General features: G+C 42.5%; 1 protein-coding gene across 1 annotated transcript; it reads left to right on the top strand.

Annotated features, from left to right (window-relative positions):
- The first annotated feature begins 10,052 nt into the window (after window positions 1–10,052).
- Window positions 10,053–19,306, top strand: CYP51A1 (cytochrome P450 family 51 subfamily A member 1). The gene is made up of 8 exons (XM_075705585.1): window positions 10,053–10,220; window positions 14,205–14,331; window positions 15,463–15,637; window positions 15,837–15,956; window positions 16,402–16,597; window positions 17,207–17,302; window positions 18,209–18,377; window positions 19,059–19,306. The coding sequence occupies exons 1-8, from the start codon at window positions 10,068–10,070 to the stop codon at window positions 19,235–19,237; spliced, it is 1,215 nt and encodes a 404-aa protein (XP_075561700.1). The 5' UTR covers window positions 10,053–10,067; the 3' UTR covers window positions 19,238–19,306.
- Window positions 19,307–19,724: the final 418 nt, after the last annotated feature.

Below are 19,724 nucleotides of genomic sequence, written 5' to 3'. Positions count from 1 at the left end.
TTTTTTCCATGTAAACTGCATGCTAAAACAGTGTGCAATATTTTGTAAAAAAGTTTAAAAAAAAATTAGCACTTGCCGCTAAGTTTTCAAATAAAAGTTAAAATGAATGTTAGAAACTGTGCTGTTGTGTAGTAACTTTACTCATACCTTACTACTAGTAAGTCCTGTTTAAGAAATTAAAGTAGTAAGCAGTTAAAAAAAGTGAATGGGAGACTCTTATATTTTGCAATCTTCCTAGCAAGCTATACTTTTCTACTTAAACTTCACTGGCATAAATAATGGTAAATGGATTGTTACATTTTATTTAAGGTAAACAGTGCAACAGTCAGGTCCTTTGTAGTGCACCCTTGCTCTAACTTGGCACTGGTATCAGAAATACACTTCTCTACATAGCACTTTGTTAGAAAACAAGAGGAAAAATGTTAAAATGCGTGTCAGTTGCGTATTTAACAACAGTATTAATATGCCTTATTGCTGTATAGTTCTTTTTGCTAGATTCTTATTTACTACTACTCAATAAATTGCAACAAGTCATGTTTGTTGTTTTTGTTATTGCAGCCAGCATGAAACTGCCATCAAGTGTCTTACCAAGCAGGTATTACTTCCAAAGACCAGTATTTTGTAACAGGCTCATCTTTGCAAGGTATGAAGGAAGATCATCAGAGAGGCTTACAGCAAAGGTCCCATGGTGACTACAAATTACGGTAGTGCACCTTGGAAACCCCTCAGGAATTCATCAGGAAAACTGGAAACTTAATCATGGCAAACCAGAAGTTTGCAGATGTTGTGTGTCATTGGAATCATTAAGCAGTGAAAGCCTGGTTGCACAGTCCTAGCAGGTTTCTGGTACCTGGGTACATAGGAGTTTCAGTTGTGTTGCTGCAACAAAGAAGGTGAGTACAATCTCTTCATCTAAAAGTCGGGAAATGTAAAATTGGAACAGAGAGAAATCCAACGCTGTAGAGACAGACCACTAGTAACAATCCTCTTATCTGTACCAAACAAAACAAAAAAAAACAAAACAAAAAAAAAAAAACCAGAAAATGAGCTGCAAGAATGGCAAGTCTGAAAATTATGCCTTTGTAAGCAAGAGGCTCACCTCCTATAGCTTATCTTACAAGCACTTTTTTTAAAAATTGAGTAACTGTATAGCTGGTGAAGCAAAGATCTGAGAGTAGAATACTCCAGCCAGGCACAGTAAGGCAAAAGAGTAACTGAAAACTTAAAACTCTGAAAAACAGGCACAATTTTATCAAGCAAAATAATTAATTGTCAGGCTAGCATGCTGACCTCAGGGTTGTTCAGGCCTCACTGTGAGCGAGGAGTGGACCCATCCACTACTGGCTGCCTTTTGCCGTGGTGAAGCAAAGCTGCGTGATTTGAGGTTGACCGACAGGCTGAACTGCGGCAAAACTCACAATCACCCACAAATTGGACTCTGGCCTTAAATTTGCAGACTCTATCATGGCTCTGGCTCCAGTGTCGCGCCCTGATGCTGCACTGGCGCGGCTTTCCCAGCACCAGGGCTTGGTGTGGTGGAGGCTGAGGTGGGTGCCGAGATGGGGTGCCAGCCTCCTTTCCCCCCGGCCGGGAGCTGTTTGAGTTCAGGGGCTGGTTCTGCCTGCGGCACGGGGAAGGCAGCGGCTTGTCTGAGAGGAAAGCCTTGGTCCTGAGGGAAACCCCTCACGCAGCCCAGATGTCCTGGCTGCTGCTTTGGTGACAGGGAAATGTTAGTCTAAAAAGGTAGGGGGTTCCCTACCGTTGTTAGCTCATGGCTAGATATGCTTCAGAAAATGGGCTGTGACTAAAAAAATGCACGTACAGGCTCAACAGAAACAATGTACGTGGTTTGCAAAGGTTCTGCTTGACCTGAAAGCTCTTTTATTAATATGGGGTAAGGATATTATAATAATTTTGTACAACTTTACCCCATCAGCGGAAAGACTTTCATTAAAAGAACTAGGAAAAAACATAGATCTATTTGAAGGACTTGTGTTTGAAGACTTACGTCATAGGATGGTATAAATCTGCCTGTAAGGGGAGAGGAAGGCATCAACTAATACCTTTGGTTTGTCAACTGGAAGTCAAGTGAAGTTGCAAAAATACTGTTTTTTATGATGATACATCACTAGTGCAAGATAACAAAAGTTTGACATAGTAAATTACAGATTAAAGCAGGAAGAATATGCAAACACAGCTCTGGAGAACTGCAGAACGTCTGCTAAGCTGAGCAGTGCCTGTTGTCTGAGATAGGTCAGGCTGTTCTATGAAATGTCAAGCAACAAATCACACATTTGTGGTGTATGTTTTGTGATCTGCAGTCTATTGTCTGGAAAACCAAGGTATTACAGTAGCAAGCACTGCAGTAAAGTAATTCATTTTTGGGGGTAAACAGAGAACTGGAAGAATTCACAGATGTGGAAGAAGTCTAGATTTTTATCAAGATCTCTTACTAAAATTGCTAGCTCAGTCTACTAATGTTAAAACATATTATTCCATATAGGTTTCACATTTAGTTTGATTTATTAAAAAATACTGGTAAGAATCAACTAGCAACCCAGAAAAAGGAACAATGATGGAAAATAGATCAAGAAGTGATTTGCCTGAACAAAGGTATGAATGTGAATTCTTAGCTGAGATAAATGCTGCCACAGTGCCTCAAGGTGTCTCTGAAACAGGTGTGAGAAAATGCACACCACTTACATCAGCCGAAAAGGATACTGGAGAACTCAACCAAGTCCTTTCAGAAGCTGGCAGTGGAGGTGCCAGACCAGTCACATTACCATCAGCAATGAAACTATGTGATGAAAATGGATCGTCGTATCTGTTGTCTGAAGAAAAAGATGAGAATTTCACACTTAGACTAAATGATAAAGGACTAGGGAACATGCCTCTGCTTGCTTTTGAAACCCCAAATGTGAAGTATTTGCTCTTTCACAGCAATGAAATAAAAACGCTGCATTCAAATATAGTTAATCTAACTAATCTGGAGATCCTGTTACTTGAAAGAAATAGACTGACACTGTTGCCACCAGAAATACCCTTACTTCATAAACTGACAGTACTGAATGTCAGTCACAACCAGTTATCATGTCTCCCTAAAGAATTGTCAAAGCTTGTAAATATTAAGGAACTCTCTCAATCAAAACAATATTGATGAATTTCCTTTTGCACTGAAAAAACTTGAAACTTTAGATCTTGCAGAGAACAAGCTAAAAATTTCACCAGATACCGTAGCTGACATGAAGAATTTGAAGGTACTCAATGTTGATTCCAGTCAAATCTCAATATTCCCAAGGGTTCTCTGCTACCTTTCTCATCTAGTAATCTCTGCTACATTCCTAATCTCAGCATATATGAGAACTTGATTCAGAGTTTACCAGAGGGTATTAAAGAGCTCAAGAAACAACAAGAATTTTCAATTAGTAACTATAATCTTATATTTTTGCCTGTGCGGATTTTCTGGTTGACAAAACTAAAAGAACTCAGAGTTGATGATAACAAATTGGAGTTTCTTTCAGCTAAAGTGGAGAATTTACGAGAACTTAGGTTTCTGAACCTTGCAAATTTATTCAAAAGCATTACAGATTATCTTTGCAACTGTACCACGTTGAAACATCTCATTATACATAATAATCAATTAACCCAACTTCCTGCTAGTATTCACAGATTTAAACATTTAAAGGAGTTATCTTTAAGTAGAAACCTACTGGACTTACTGGATGAACAAATATCACATTTAAAAGACCTCTCCAAAATAGTGTTTTCTGGAAACACATTAACATATGTTCCTGTTGAATTAAAAAATTGTATACGGATAACCAATAATAAGCTCTCTCAGTTTCCAAATGCATTGTGTGCACTATTTGATCTTAAACCCTTAAATCTTAGTGGCAACTCTATTTCAGAAATAATACCTGGAATTTCTGACATTAAAGATTTGGAGCATCTAGAGTTAAACAAAAACAAACTGTCTTCATTTTCTGCATGCCTGTGTAGCCTTACAAATCTAGTTTACTTGGGTGTAAATGAGAATGAAATCAATAGCATGCCAGCAGTGGTGTCCGAGAGGAAGGCTCTCCAGGTACTGCTGTTAGACCCTAGTCAGTGTGACTCATTGAACTGTGTTCCTTAAAGTTTTTAAAAATGCTTGATATTTCAAATAATCAGATAATGAGTATTCCTTTCCCGATTAGCAATCTGGAAGTGATCAAATACCTAAACATGTCAAACAACCAGTTTGCATCTTTTCCTTTTGAAATATGTCATCTTTCTTCACTGGAGACATTGGCAGTGTGTCGAAGGAATGGGCTGCAAAATTAGTATTAATAGACTTCCTCCTGACAGATGTAAAAGCTCCTGTGTGTGAATAGACCTAGAGTAAATAAAGAGCAGAAAAACAGTTTCTAGAGAGGTGTCCTGGTTTTGGCTGGGATAGAGTTAATTTTCTTCCTAGTAGCTGGTGTAGTGCTGTGTTTTGGATTTAGTATGAGAATAATGCTGATAACACACTGATGTTTTAGTTGTTACTAAGTACTGCTTATGCTAGTCAAGGACTTTTCAGCTTCCCATGCTCTGCCAGGTACACAAGAAGCTGGGAGGGGGCACAGCCAGAATAGTTGATCCAAACTGACCAAAGGGCTATTCCATACCATGTGACATCATGCTCAGTATATAAACTGGGGGGGTTGGCCGGGGAGCAGCGATCGCTGCTCGGGAACTGTCTGGGTATCGGTCGGTGGGTGGTGAGCAATTGCATTGTGCATCACTTGCTTTGTATATTATTATTATCATCATCATTATTATATTATTATTATCATTACTATTTTACTTTATTTCAATTATTAAACTGTTCTTATCTCAACCCAGGAGTGTTTCTCACTCCGATTCTCTCCCCCATCCCATCGGGGTAGGGGGAGTGAGTGAGCGGCTGCGTGGTTCTTAGTTGCTGGCTGGGGCTAAACCACGACAAGATGCAAATACATGTCTATCTTTACCTATTTTTTATATCAGAACTGGACAAAAATCAATTTGGATTCTCTTTTAATGAAAAATACTAGACATGAACCTCATGGTATATAGTGTTATTGAGGTATATCTTGAGGTCTTATTTTAATAATCAGACTGATCTGAAATAGATCATCTATTTTTTTGTTTTTCTAGTACTGTTAGGAATGTAGGTATTTTCCATCCCAATGGATATCAAGAGACAAAAACGACTAGCTGGAATTTGGTAGATAATCCTCCCTCTGAGATTCCTCTCTGAAACGAACAAATCCTTCCAACTCATGTCATACTTCTTAAAATTAGTTGTCATTAAACTTGCACTGATTCAAACAAGAAAAGCTATGTTGGATCCCTGATTTCTTATAGCAGAGAAAATTGCTTCACATTTCTAAAATCCAAAGTTTAATTTCTTTTTTTTTTTAATACTAAGGAACAGGGCAAAAGAATCTCCTGATGAGTTAGGCATTTAAATCTCTCTTTTCACCAGAATTTGCAAAATCAGTATTTCATACCTGATTTCAGAAAAGGCTCATATTTCTTTATATGATTTCAAATGTGGTTGTGATCCTTTCCAAGGGCTGGCTTTCTTCAGACCCAGGAGCAAAAAGTATGTGATCTCACGTCCATTTATCAGAGAGCTGTAGCTTTAGTTTCCACAATAATTGGAGGACAGTTGAAGTTCCAAGAAGGAAAATAAAAATTAGAAAAGACCAAAGTAAGAACAGAATCAAAAAGAAGAAAAATACATGTTTCATTTCCTTGTGGCTGAGGAAAACAGAAAATAGAATTAGAGTGTTCTGAGAGGGTAAGATTTTTCATTAACGATAATAACCAAAAGACCTTCTCCTAAAGCTCCAGCTGTGGAGGTATTCTTCTACTGCATGTTATTTATTGCCTTTCTGTTATCATGTCTAAAAAGCTTCCCTGCAAATTTCTGTGCTCAGCATCCGTATTTTTATTGGAAAATACTGAGTTAGCTTCCACTAGAAATGAAGGTCAGAAGCTTTTATTGTTGGAAGTAAATTACGGAATGTTATTTTGCCTGCAGGAAAGTTACTTTTTAAAACTTTTTGTCGAAGAGAAGGAGTTGTATCTAAATAAATGGCTTTATTTCTTTATCAGCTCACTAAAATTCCAGAGGAGCTATCTAAACTGCTTTGCCCCAGGGAACTGGACATATCTTACAATGCATGAAAGCAAATTCCAGACAGCACAGGGGAACTGGAGTATGTGGTCTGTTTAATTGCAAATAATAGTAATATCGGCCAGCTCCCCAAGTCTGTTACATCACTGAGAAATCTACAGCAACTTGAGCTGAGTAGCGAGTATCAGGCATTCAATCCATTAGTAAAATGTAAGCATTGAACTATGCCCCCGAAGAGTGTAAATACATCACCAGGTAAGAGGGTGATGAAGCAAACAACCGAGAAGACGACAGCTTTCCAGTTTTTAATGTATACTGCTGTGATCTGCCATGGCTTCTAAAGCAAGCATCCTCTCTTAAACTTAGTCTTTTTAATACAGCTGTTGTAGGGCCCCATCTGTGGAATCTTTTGAAGTGGCGTGATTTTTGCAACTGCGATCGTTGGGCAAAGAAAGGCCTGACATGCAAAAAGCATCGACCACCACAGCATGTGCTGGGCAGAGACCGACCTTTTTCTGCTGCACAGAGCGGGTGTCTGTCTGCTCAGCTGTCTGGGTAATGCTGCTGGTATAATACAGTTGTCCAGGGGAGTTATCCGGTGTGGATTACCATGGGTGGGTTGTCCCGGCTGGATTCTCTGGTGTGGGTTATCCAGGGTGGGTTACCATGGGTGGGTCATCCCGTGTGGGTTTTCTGGCATGGGTTATCCCGGGTGGGTCATTCTGGCGTAGGTTCTCCCAGGTGGGTTACCCTGGTGTGGGTTATCCTGGTGTGGGTTGTTATCCTGGGTGGGTTATCCAGCGTGGATTGTCTGGTGTGGGTCAGTTACCCGGTGTGGGTCATGTCAGGTGGATTACCCATTGTGGGTTATTCCAGGTGAGTTATCTGGCATGGATTACCTGGTGTGGATTACCTGATGTGGGTTACCCCAGGCAGGCCCTCAGGTGCAGGTCATCCCCACGCATGATGGCCCCCACCCATGTTTCTCCACGTGTGCGTTTCACACCCCCACACCCCAACATAAGTTCACACCACATGAATTTCTCCCCGTGTTTACCCCACGCAAGTTCACACCCACACGTGTGTCTGCCGTGGGAGCTCATACCTTCATGCCCACGCCTCCCCCGCCATGAGTTCAGCTGAGCGCACACGAGTACATTTGCACGCTTTGTTTGTCCACAGGAGTTTATCCCATGCGAGTTTTATTCCCGCGTGTTTTCTCCGCGTGTTTCCTCCACGCGTGCTTTCACCCCACGCCTGCTTCTCCCCCGGCGCACTCCTACCCTCGGGGCTGCGGCCCCAGGGAGCTGCTGCGGCCCACAGGGCTGAGCGGGGCTTCCGCGGAGGGCGGCAGAGGCCACCGGGGCGGCCAGCGACGGGCCGGCGGCAGCGCTCGGCCTGGTCAGGCCCAGAGCGAGGAGGCTGGCGAGCGGGCGCTCCGGGGCGGCCCCGGGCGCAGCCCCCGCGGCGGGCAGCCCCTGGGGAGCGGGGAAGCGGCGGCGGGAGGCGGCAGCGCGGGCTCCGCGCCGCGCTCAAGGGCCGCGCTGGGCGGCCGGGCCCGGGGCTGAGGGCTGAGGCGCGGCCGCCGCGCCCGCCGGCCCCCAGCGGCCGCCAATCAGCGAGCGCGGCCCCCCCCCCGGCGGCGCCCCCTGCAGCCCGGCAGATGCCGTCACGCCGTGGCGCGCGGCCGCCGGTTGGCTCAGGCGGCCGCTATCGTCACATGGGCAGAGATCGGGCCAGCGCGGGGGGGCGTGGCGGCCGCAGGCCCCGCCCCGCGGGTGCCGGCAGCCCGGCGGGCGGCGGCGGCGGGCGCGGAGGGGATGCTGAGCCTGATGGAGGTCGGCGGGTCCCTGCTGGAGCGGGTGGCCGTCGGCAACCCCCTCTCCCTGGTGCTGGCCGCCTCCGCCTTCGCGCTGAGCCTCGGCTACCTGTTCCAGCTGGGTTACCGGCGCCACGTCGGGTCCGACCGGAGGGTAGGCGCCGGGGGACGCGCGGAGCCTCGGGCCGCCCGCGGCGGGGCCGGGGAGAGGCGATGGGCCGGCCCAGGGGACCTGGAGGCCTGCGCCGCCCGCCCACGGGCGGGGGGATGGTCGCGGCGGGGCGACCGCAGGGGAGAGGGAGCGGGGCCGGAGGGGGCCGGGCGGCCGCCCCTCAGGGTGCGGGCGGCGGGAGGGACGGAGGAGCAGCGGTGCGCTCGCCTCCGCAGAGCCCTTCTCGGGGAGCCCGAAGAAACGGGCGGTAAAACCCCAGGGCGGGAGCAGGCTCTGGCGAGCGAGCAGCGTGCCCCGCACCCCCGGGGACGGCTTCTGAGGGGAGCGTTGCCGCCGTTTGCCCCTGCGCCCAGCTGGCTGGTGCCGCCTGAGGCGGCGGGGCTGCGGCTCTGGGGAGGCAAAGGCCGTGCCCGCTGCTCTTCCACCAGCGCCGCTGAGAAGGCGGCTCCCACCTACGTGTGAAATTCGGGTCGGTGCTTTTGGGCGGCTGTTTTAACAAATGGTCAGCGCTGTTTTGGTTCTGACGGCCTTCTTGCCAATTGCGGTATCTTTGCGCTTTGCTTTCGGGGGCAGGTTAGCAAGAATCTTCATCGCATTCATTTTATTTTAACCTCTGTTGCTTTTAAATGTGGCTCGCTGTTACTCTGTTTAAAAAAAAAAAATCAGTTGTCTAAAGTTGGCCTTTTCACAAAAAAAGTTTAAACGAAACCTGTCTGAAGCCTCTTCTGTGTTTACTTTTATGTAAATGGACATGATTTCATTACTCTCTGAAGAAAATTCACTATTTATTTTTCTCTTTTTTCCTCAGAAATACCCACCTTATATCTCATCAAGCATCCCTTTCCTTGGACATGCAATCGCATTTGGAAAAAGTCCCATTGAATTTTTGGAAAATGCTTATGACAAGGTATGTTTTCCCACATGACTGGCTGAGCATATGCTAAAATATTTTTGTGTATCTATTAAGTTCTCTATCTGGAGCCTGTTTAAAAGCAGTTCTTTCTCATTTACCGCCTCAGATATGGAATGCAGTGTGCAGAGTAGGCTCTGGTTTCTTCAGATCTCTTTAGGTACATTGCTGTTAGAGAAATAGTGTTTTCTGAGATATATCTTGTGATTTAGATTTAAAAAAATACGCCTGTGTTTTTGGATAATGCTCACAGCTGAATCCCAAGTCAATTAAAAAGCCATTTTCGTGACGTTATTTCTCGCCTTAATTGGGAACTTTCAGTGTCACTTTTTACTAATCTGTGACCGGGCTGGAATGTAGCTGACCACCTCTGCAGGCAATCTGATGACGTGTAAGGCCCTCTCCAATGTTAAAAGGGCTGGTGTATAAAACCTCAGCAGGTTTTGTACCATAACAGTGCAAAAGAAATGGACTAAGGCAGTAGAGCCTTAATTCCAATGAAATAAGATTTATTGATCTGTTTCACAATGTCTAAAACATAAGCTTAAATCTTAGCTTGGTTAGCTTAGAGAAAGCCAGATTTAGTATGTGAAGATCTGCTGGAGATGACCTTTAAACTTTTAAATCTTATTTGCTCTTAACTATCTGTGCATAACTCCAAATCCAGAATTTTTTGAGACAGTGTTTATAGATTACTGGAGGCTATATGTGCTGTAATCTTCCTGCTAGTTTTTGCAGTGTAATTGATCTTTTGTTTACATTTTTTAAACTAAATGGTTTTAAAATGTGCAAGATCATGTGTATTCATTATAATGTTAGATATCACTATTAAGTATATTGAGAACAGAATTTAAATGTGGTTTAAAATATGTCTTTATTAAGTCTCTAGACACTTAGGAGAGTGATTTATGGAAGCCTGTACATAAAGAGATACGGATTTAATGATTTGTGTTCTTATTTAAAATAAACTGGTATTTTTTTTCTCTCTTAGTATGGACCTGTATTCAGTTTCACTATGGTTGGCAAGACATTCACATACTTACTGGGTAGTGATGCTGCTGCTCTGCTCTTCAATAGTAAAAATGAAGATTTGAATGCAGAAGATGTATACTCTCGGTTAACTACACCAGTTTTTGGCAAGGGAGTTGCTTATGATGTCCCTAATACGGTATGTATTTTAAATGTGAGTAGAAAAGTAGCATAATGTAAATTCTGAGTAGGCAGCCCTGAGCTCTTGGCTCTGTATGATGGGGTTGTGTGTTCATACGTAATTCTGGCAGCAATGCAGTTGGTGAATTGTCTCAGTTGGATGTTTGTTCTAGGAACCATCTAATCCCACCATAGAGGAAAAACTAAGAAGTGAGTCTCTTTTTCCTTCGCTTACAGCATGCCACTGACTGCAGTTTACTTTTCCCTTACAAGCAACTTTAGGTCTTCCTTCTGAGAGAACTTTAAGAGCGATCATTTTTCATTTATGCCACGCCAAATCTAGATACAGGAGCATTAATTTGACAACTTGCACCACAAGGTTTATCTTGTTTGGACAAAAATCAGTCTGTCAGTGTTTGCAGATTACAGTCTGCATGGGTCTGGAAGCACAGTGGCTGTGTCATGTGGCATTGTTTCCAAGCTAAGCAGTAGCTGCTTTCTTGTTTGTACATGTTGTCTGTCATGACAGACTCTTAAACTGCAGAATCCAACTTTTCTGTGGACAGACTTGCTCCACTGGGACTTCGTATTCCGTGTATGCTGACATCAACAGCCTGTACAACAGAGTAGTCTGGTGGCAGAAACAGCATTGTGATATACTTTATTTTTGGATTTTCAGTTTTGGCTTAATTTTGTTTGTATAGATGCCATTCATTTGACTTGTAATAGTTTCTGTGGCCATTAAGACTCTTCCTCCTTAGCATGCCTCTTCATTCTCCCCTGCCGAAGGTACTTGCAGTAATTGTTGCCCTCTTAATTACATGGTTTAGGGGCAGTAATCACTAGTCTCTTGTCTTCCACACCGGCATTTTGCAGTGATCCACAAAGTAGGTATGTTGTTCTTACCCCATTCTTTTGGAAATCTCGTATACAAGTGACTACCAACACCTTGCCACTTTGTAAATAAGTAAGGCAGAACTTAGTTGTCTCTTGCTTTGCCAGGAAGTGTTAAATTGTAGGTAGACAGTGTCGCAAAGTTTGGGGAGAGGATTGGTTGTTGGTTGGGTGGTGGGGTTTTTTGCACTTGATGGATTATGTGTAGCTCTTCCCATCCATTTGTGAATGAAACCAGCAGGACTGCAGCCTGGATAACAAGTAGGAGATAATTTCTTGTGTCCTAGGAGACCTCTTCCACAAGTGGGGCCATTCTAACAGACTTGTTTCTACCAGTTCCAACAGTCGGAGGTCTTGCTTAAAAAGTGAGGGATCTGTTTTGGAGCTGCTAGAGTGTAGAGGGTACATGATTCTATGCAATACATCTTTCATGTTCTTCTTTGGTATATACTAGTTTCAGAGAAGCGTCTATGAAATGGACATAGACTGGTAAGTTGGACAGATTTTCACTGTGTTGTGCTTGGTCTTTGGATTCTGACTGTCATGGGATGTCTGCTTGAAAATGAAAGGCGCTGGTTTGTCTCTTAATTCTGTAGAAGTTCATCCACTTGTTACAGCTGTTTTGACCTCTGCTTTCACACTGTACAGTTCATGGATGGATTTGAATGTCTGTCTTCATTCAGGAACTAGTTCTTCAATGGGATCTAATCTCATCCTTCAGGAGTTTTATAGAACTTTCTATAAGCTCCTCGGAAATGGGCATTTCTTACAACTGTGTTCTTCAGGCATATAGGGATGATGAAGGCCTACCTCACTGGTCCATCATACACTGTTTTTTTCTGAAATAAGGTTTAGAGTTACCCTAGTTTTTTTCCTAGAGTGTGTTTGAGTTCTGCTTTAGTCAAGAGATTAATCTTTTTGTATTACTCAGTAAGCCTTGGATGTCTGTGGATAAGTCTACTTCATTCATACCCTTGATACTAGAAGGACTTCTTCCTTTTTATCTCTGTAGATTCAGGTTCCTCAGAAAATCACCTGGGCTACTTTTTTCCACAGCTAGAAGGTGCAGGGACTTTGCTATTGACATACACTGATTACCTCTAGTTATGTGTTTCCCTATATGAAGCTGGTGAGGTAGCAAGCATGTCCGGTTGCAGCCAGAATGCATTCTGCTAGAGGCAAGCTGGTTTTTTGCATAGTGCTACCACCATGATTGCATTTCAGACATAGAATCATAGAATAGTTTGGGTTGGAAGGGACCTGTAAAGGTCATCTAGTCCAACTGCCCCTGCAATGAGCAGGGACATCTTTAACTAGATCAGGTTGCTCAGAGCCCCGTCCTACCTGACCTTGAATGTTTCCAGGGATGGGGCATCTACCACTTCTCTGGGCAACCTGTTACAGTGTTTCACCACCCTCATCATAAAAAATTTCTTCCTTCTATCTAGTCTAAATCTACCCTCTTTTAGTTTAAAACCATTGCCCCTTGTCCTATCGCTACAGGCCCTGCTAAAAAGCCTTTCCCCATCTTTCTTATAAGCCCCCTTCAAGTACTGAAAGGTCGCAATAAGGTCTCCCCAGAGCTTTCTCTTCTCCAGGCCGAACAACCCCAACTCTCTCAGCTTTTCCTTATAGGAGTGGTGCTCCAGCCCTCGGATCATCTTTGTGTCCTTCCTCTGGACCCGCTCCAGCAGGTCCATGTCCTGTGCTGAGGACTCCAGAGCTGGATGCAGTACTCCAAGTGGGGTCTCACCAGTGCGGAGCAGAGGGGCAGAATCACCTCCCTCGACCTGCTGGCCACGCTTCTTTTGATACAGCCCAGGATTCGGTTGGCTTTCTGGGCTGCAAGCGCACATTGCCGGCTCATGTCCAGCTTTTCATCCACCAAGACCCCCAAGTCCTTCTCTGCAGGGCTGCTCTCAATCCCTTCATCCCCCAGCCTGTATTGATATTGGGGATTGCCTCATCCCAGGTACAGGACCTTGCACTTGGCCTTGTTGAACCTCATGAGGTTCACACAGGCCCACCTCTCCAGCTTGTCCAGGTCCCTCTGGATGGCATCCTGTCCCTCAGGCATGTCAACTGCACCACTCAGCTTGGTGTCATCTGCAGACTTGCTGAGGGTGCACTTGATCCCACTGTCTGTGTCACTGATGAAGATATTAAACAGCACTCGTCCCAATATGGACCTCTGAGGGACACCACTTGTCACCGATCTCCATCTGGACATTGAGCCATTGACCACCACCCTCTGGATGCGACCATCCAACCAATTCCTCATCCACCAAACAGTCCACCCATCAAATCCATATCATTCCAGTTCAGAGAGAAGGATGCTGTGGGGGACTGTGCCAAAGGTTTTACAGAAGTCCAGATAGATGACATCCATAGCATCTACTGGGAAAGCATTAGAGAGCTGTTCAAACTTTTGTTGGCGTTCTGCCATTGATGGATCATCCAGAACTTTATTTTAAGGCCCCCTTCTCTCTGCTCAGGCTGTTAAGTCTCTCTCTCATCAATCTTGACAGTGACTTTCAGTCATGTGTTTAGGAACACCACCCCTTACTCTTTAAAAGGAGGAAGTTACCAGTAATTCTGGTAATTTGTTAGTATGCATAGTCTATATATCAACTTAAGGTATTGCTGCATGAGGGAAGACAGACGCTCTGGGGGAGAGAAAGCAAGGAGGCCACATAACAAGGAACACAGACTGAATCCAGACATTGCAAAGACAGGTCTGATTACGTTTGTGATTAGGTATCTGAAGTGCATTCCATATTTCAATCTTGAATGCTTCTTGTATCTTCAGGGATAAAGTTTAACAAAGATACTAAAATTATTTTTTGTTTTGGTACTGCAAAAGAGAGAACTGTAGCTCCCTTGAGCTAGTATTTTACTTGGATGTTACTAAACTTTTGCTTGAAAAACAAAGAAGGTGAAAGACGGAATATTACCTATTATTTAAATTTGAGTATCTGTTGCCTGCAGTCCTAATCATAATCTCTTTCTACTTCTGTGTGTTCTTATAGTACAAATGATAAGAAGTTGTTAATTACATTCATGTGAATGATCCTTGTACTGATTGCTTTTTCTGTCTTGGTTCCTCTAGGTATTTTTGGAACAGAAGAAGATGCTCAAAACTGGGCTAAATATTGCCCAGTTTAAACAGCATGTATCTGTGATTGAAGAAGAAACAAAGGAGTATTTCAAATCATGGGGAGAGAGTGGAGAAAAAAGTAAGCAAGATCAGATGCATTGTTCCTCCGATTTTCTGGGAAAGAATTAAGGCCAATGCAGTATGTTTTTGCAAAACATTTACTGCAATATTGAAGAAATTAAAAGTGACATAGGTAAAACTGTGCTGAACATCCAAAGAAACGTGCAAAATACAGATTTTGTTCAATATAAGGCTATTGGAGAATAAAGCTGCTTGGAAAATCATTGAAAGGAGTGAAGGGCTATCTGACTTTTGTTTTCTTAGTCAGCTCCTAGAGAGTGTACCTGTTGCCTGGCTGAATCGTGCTCATTTTGCATGATATGAGTCGGCTCAGCGTAACCACTTCTTAGTCCCTAGGAAAAGATACTGCTCTGACTTCCCGGAGCCTGTGTCGGAGATCTTGGCTCGGGGATCTTCTACACTGAAAAACTGCATCCTTGAAGCTGATACAGTTAGGTTAGTCCACTAAGGGGAATTCTTCTTTTATTTCCCCCCGTCTTTCCCAACTAGCCTGCTAGACATAGCCCATCACCATTGTTGCAAGCCCACAGTGGCATGACAGTGTCAGAAATATTATTTATTTAAACATATATATTTCTATTTAAATAGATAATAGTTACGTAACATATAATACTTCTATATTTTAATATATTTTTATTTTGTAAGTATATGATTTGTAGTATATATAGTTAATTATATGATAATATATACTTTTATATTTAAATGTATAAATATTATTATATAAGAATAATTCAGTGAGCAACAAAACTAACTGGTTTCCCATGGATTTGGATTTCAAGGTTAAGTTTTTGTATGACTTCTTTTATATTTATTAAGGATTGAGCTTGTGCTGTATAGCTTACTTTGGAAGGATTACTAGCTCCCCTAGAAAAATTTCTAGAAATACCTTAGAAAAAAGTTGTTGAAATCATCAGTCTAATTAAAAAGTTGTTTGAAGAGAGACCTCATAGACACACAGAAATTTAAAATTAGATGCTTCATTCTCCTAGTAAAACAATGTAAAGTTCTATTTAAAATTATTAATCTGTGTCCAGTTACCTTTCTCTCTCACAAAATAAAGAATAACCTGTAAAACATAACGTCTCATCTGAAATGTATCTTCAGTAACGTTTTTCAAATCTTTCCTCAGACCTGTTTGAAGCCCTTTCAGAACTTATCATTTTGACAGCGAGTCATTGCTTACATGGGAAAGAAATAAGAAGCTTACTGAGTGAGAAGGTGGCTCAGCTGTATGCCGATTTGGATGGGGGTTTTACTCATGCTGCCTGGCTTCTGCCAGGTTGGCTACCTCTGCCGAGCTTCAGGTACCAGAAATAACAGATGAAGCAACTTAAGCTTTTTATCTAAACGTCTTCGTTGTTTGGATTCCCCCCCGCCCCCCCCCCCCCCCCCCCCCCCGCTATTTCTTATTTGTAAGCTGTTCTAGATGTCCCAATAAATCCTCAGAAGCATTTTACATGTTACTTTATACAAAGTTGCTAATAGAAGTGTTTTGAATTGCAGACGTCGAGATCGAGCACACAAAGAAATAAAGAATATTTTCTACAAGGTTATCCAGAAACGTCGAAAGTCTGAGGAGAAGGAAGATGACATTCTCCAAACTCTACTTGATGCTTCATACAAGTAAGCAAAGGGTTTGAAGACTTGTCATTCATGGATGTTTTACTTTAACTTTGAGCTCTTCAGTTAAAACTAGCTATCAAAAAATAAGAAATATTCCCTCATGTTCTGAATTGGTTTTGTTGCCAGCGATTGGTCCTAGCTGTATTCTTAAAAACAGCTTAAAAACTTTACTTGTAAATGATTATTTAGATTTCTTGAGATTTTCATCAGTGGTCACGAGGTTGCTTCCTTTCTCTTTGCTGGCTGTTCAGTAATGATTTTCTTTAAGGCTCCGAGAGAGTCTCTCTCCCACTGTTCTCCCTTCTCCCTACCCCTACATCTTTTGCTGCTCCATTTAAAGTTGGCAACAAAAGAGGAGAAAGAAGTACATTAGAAGGTTTTGTAAATAGTACCGTAACTGGAAACCTGATCAAATGAAGCTCTAACGTAACACCCTTCAACCTAGGGATGGCCGTCCGCTGACAGATGATGAAATTGCTGGAATGCTTATCGGGCTGCTCCTCGCAGGGCAGCACACGTCCTCCACCACCAGTGCCTGGCTTGGCTTCTTCATAGCCAGAGACAAAGCAATACAGGAACAGTGCTATGCAGAACAAAAAGCAGTTTGTGGGGATGACCTGCCACCATTAACTTACGACCAGGTTTGTGTGTTACATTATTCCTGCAGGGTATTTTTATACTTTTAGATGCTTATTTAAAAAAAAAAAAAAAAAAAATCCCCCCAAACCCCAACAAAAAAACCCGTGTAATATAGTCATATGCTTTGTGTTAGAATAATAATCTGGCCCAGTCACTCTGTGATAACACTGTTTGCCAATGTATCTCCTCCTTTCCCAAGTAAATTTTCAGCTTGCTACTGTTTTTTAATCAGTGTTGATTAAGGAAATTACAGTTCCTACAATTTCTATTTAAGAAATGATAGTTCTGTAGAGGAGGAAGATCTTCATATTCCCACTGAGGAAAGGGATGCAGTGTAACCTTCTTCTTTAATTAGGCATTAGAAAACGCTTTGAGACAGTTTAATAAGAAACCAGTCACAATTGATTGCACTGGTCAGAGATTTTTTCCTTCTTAAGTGAATCAAATGGAAAAAAAATAATCAGGGTAGCTAATGAAGTACATGTAAATATGAGCTGCTTACTCTTTGATTTTTTTTAAAAAAATTGTTTTTAAATGGTATAAAATACCGTTTTGTTTGTGTTGAATAAACTTGGCTGTATTTTGATACATCATTTCCTCTGTATTTTCAGCTCAAGGATCTCAGTTTGCTGGATCGCTGTCTAAAAGAAACTCTAAGGCTTAGACCTCCTATAATGACCATGATGAGGATGGCCAAGACTCCCCAGGTGAGTAGACTTGTGGCAGCTACCTTCACTTCAGTAGAACAGGGCTGGAAAGGGCCTGGGGGGGGGTGTCCTGGTTGGCAGAAGGAAAAACGTGAGCGAGCAGTGTTTGCTGGCAGGGATGAAAGCTGATGGCATCCTGGGTTCTGTCAGTGTTGATTGAGGAAAGCAACTAATGCCTTGAATGTGATAGTGGTTACCTTCATCTGGGATTATCTGTGTCCAGTTTTGGATGCCTCCGGCCCCCAGCAATTGAGATGTTGATGAAGTGAGGCAAGCAGAGGGCCACCAAGATGGCACGGGGTTGCAGCACTTGTCCTGTGAGGAGAGGCTGAAGGAGCGGGGTTTGTTCAGCCTGGAGGAGTGAAGGCTCTGAGGGGGCCTAGTAACAGCCACTTGTACTCTTATGCAGCAGAACTGACCCTTTCTTTTAGCTGTTAGTCTCACTTGAGTTCTTAGTTTGGTGCTACCATTTAAAAATTTTTTTGTTTGTTTGCCAAGTATTTTTAATAGCTATCTTGGAAAAATTTGGCTTGTACTTAATACAGTACAAGCTAGGTAAATCTGAAAGAAAACTTGCTGTTTGTACAAATAAGATAGAAAGTCAAATCATTTTTTAAAAGAATGTCCCTCCCATGACAAATGCTTTCAACAAATTTTAAGTTAATTCATTTTTTAAAAACACTTTCTGTAGAATTGCCAGCCTTGATAAAGCAGCTGAACGGTTCCTGCAACTACTTGAACACTGTGCCCTGTACTGTTAAAACCATAACGTATTAGGCTCCATTAATTTTAAATGAGCCTAGCCAAAATATCTTTTGAAACTCAAGCCTTGCGATGTAGCACTTCAGTTAACACTTTAAATGGAGAAATTTTGTGATGTGTGGGGTCTTGTCTCTTGTTTTGTAGACTGTTGCTGGATACGATATTCCCCCTGGCCATCAGGTCTGTGTATCTCCCACCGTTAACCACAGACTCAGGGACTCCTGGAAGGATGCTCTAGACTTCAAGCCTGACCGGTATCTCCAAGATAACCCAGCAGCTGGAGAGAAATTTGCGTACGTTCCCTTTGGCGCTGGTGAGTAAGAGAAGGCAGTGCTTTCCCGAGTGATTGCGTGCTGAAATGGTTCATACTGGTTGTCTTGTACAGCAACTCCTCACGCTGTAGCATCTGAGGATGTATTTGTTTTTCTTCTTTCTATTGCTGCCTGAAAGTTTTCTTACTGTGAAAGTGCTGTTAAAAGAATGAAGTCAGTACTTTTGCATTAGTAATAGCTGTATGTATCACTTGGAGTAGCAATCAAAACAAATGTTTAGGTTAGCATGTGTGATACTTGACTCAAGTCTTTCCAAAGCAAGGTGAAAACCTGGTAATATAAAGTCAGTTTAAGGTAGAGCAAAAATCTGCGTAGAGTTCACAACTGCCAAAATAGTTTGCAAATACCACCGCAGTGGGGTTAGAGTTGTTATCTTTTCTCAGTGTTGCAAATGTTTCTTCGGCGATACATGAATTAATGCCTTCTGGTGAGGACAGAACACCACAGTCTCATTTAAATTACTCTGTCTGTTTCATGCAGTGACAGCTTAGAAAAACCAGGCTTTGATGGAGTTACATAATGGCGTCTGTGCAGCATCAGAGCCTCACATTTAGAAAGGAAAGAAGCAATTACTGCCTGCATAACATTTCTAAAGTCAGCTTGTTGGCAAAGGTGATTTAATAATTGAGTATTCTAACTGCTCTTTATGGCTTTCCTTCTAGGCCGTCATCGCTGCATTGGAGAAAACTTTGCGTACGTTCAGATTAAGACTATTTGGTCTACTTTGCTTCGTTTGTATGAATTTGATCTCATCGATGACTATTTTCCGACTATAAATTATACAACAATGATACACACACCTAATAACCCCGTTATCAGATATAAGAGGAGGTCACTGTAAATTCTGCAGCTAAAACCGTACTTGCTTAAGTTGTGTGAACTAACAGACTTTTGAATAAAATCATGGCAAACTGAGTGGCAAATGGAAACTGTTGCATCTACTGTTAGGAAAGCAACAATAATCTGCCAACTGCAGAGTCTTTGCATCTGTTTTGTTTGCTTGCACCATTTAATGCTGCTGTGTATAATTGCTTGTTCTACAAATGTCTCATGGCATTTTTAAAGAAAAAGTGTCTTTTCTACTGTTGTAACACTTTTAAGGTGCATGCCAACTCTTTAAGGTGAAGAAATAAGTCATTTTATAAATGGAATTCTTTGCTTTTGAAAAATAACTGAAGATTACTTTTCCCCAGATAACAAGGGGTAAGACTGCATCGCTTACCTCTGTATCCAATTACAGTAAATCAGGAACCCTTTGATATTTGTGATTCTCCTCCAAGCAAACTAGGTATAGTCCTGGCTAATTCTTGGAAGTGCCCACATACTTA

Source organism: Pelecanus crispus, chromosome 2 (genome assembly GCF_030463565.1).
Source record: "Pelecanus crispus isolate bPelCri1 chromosome 2, bPelCri1.pri, whole genome shotgun sequence".
NCBI lineage: Eukaryota > Metazoa > Chordata > Aves > Pelecaniformes > Pelecanidae > Pelecanus > Pelecanus crispus.
Note: the sequence above shows the minus strand (reverse complement) of the source record. Positions and strands in the feature narration are given on the sequence as shown.

Excerpts from the sequence above, each read along its gene's own strand:
- CYP51A1 (XM_075705585.1), top strand. The coding sequence starts at position 10,068 with ATGGTTGGCAAGACATTCACATACTTACTGGGTAGTGATGCTGCTGCT. Across the intron at positions 14,332-15,462 it reads GGGAGAGAGTGGAGAAAAAA|ACCTGTTTGAAGCCCTTTCA; the intron begins GTAAGCAAGATC and ends ATCTTTCCTCAG. Across the intron at positions 15,638-15,836 it reads CTACCTCTGCCGAGCTTCAG|ACGTCGAGATCGAGCACACA; the intron begins GTACCAGAAATA and ends TTTGAATTGCAG.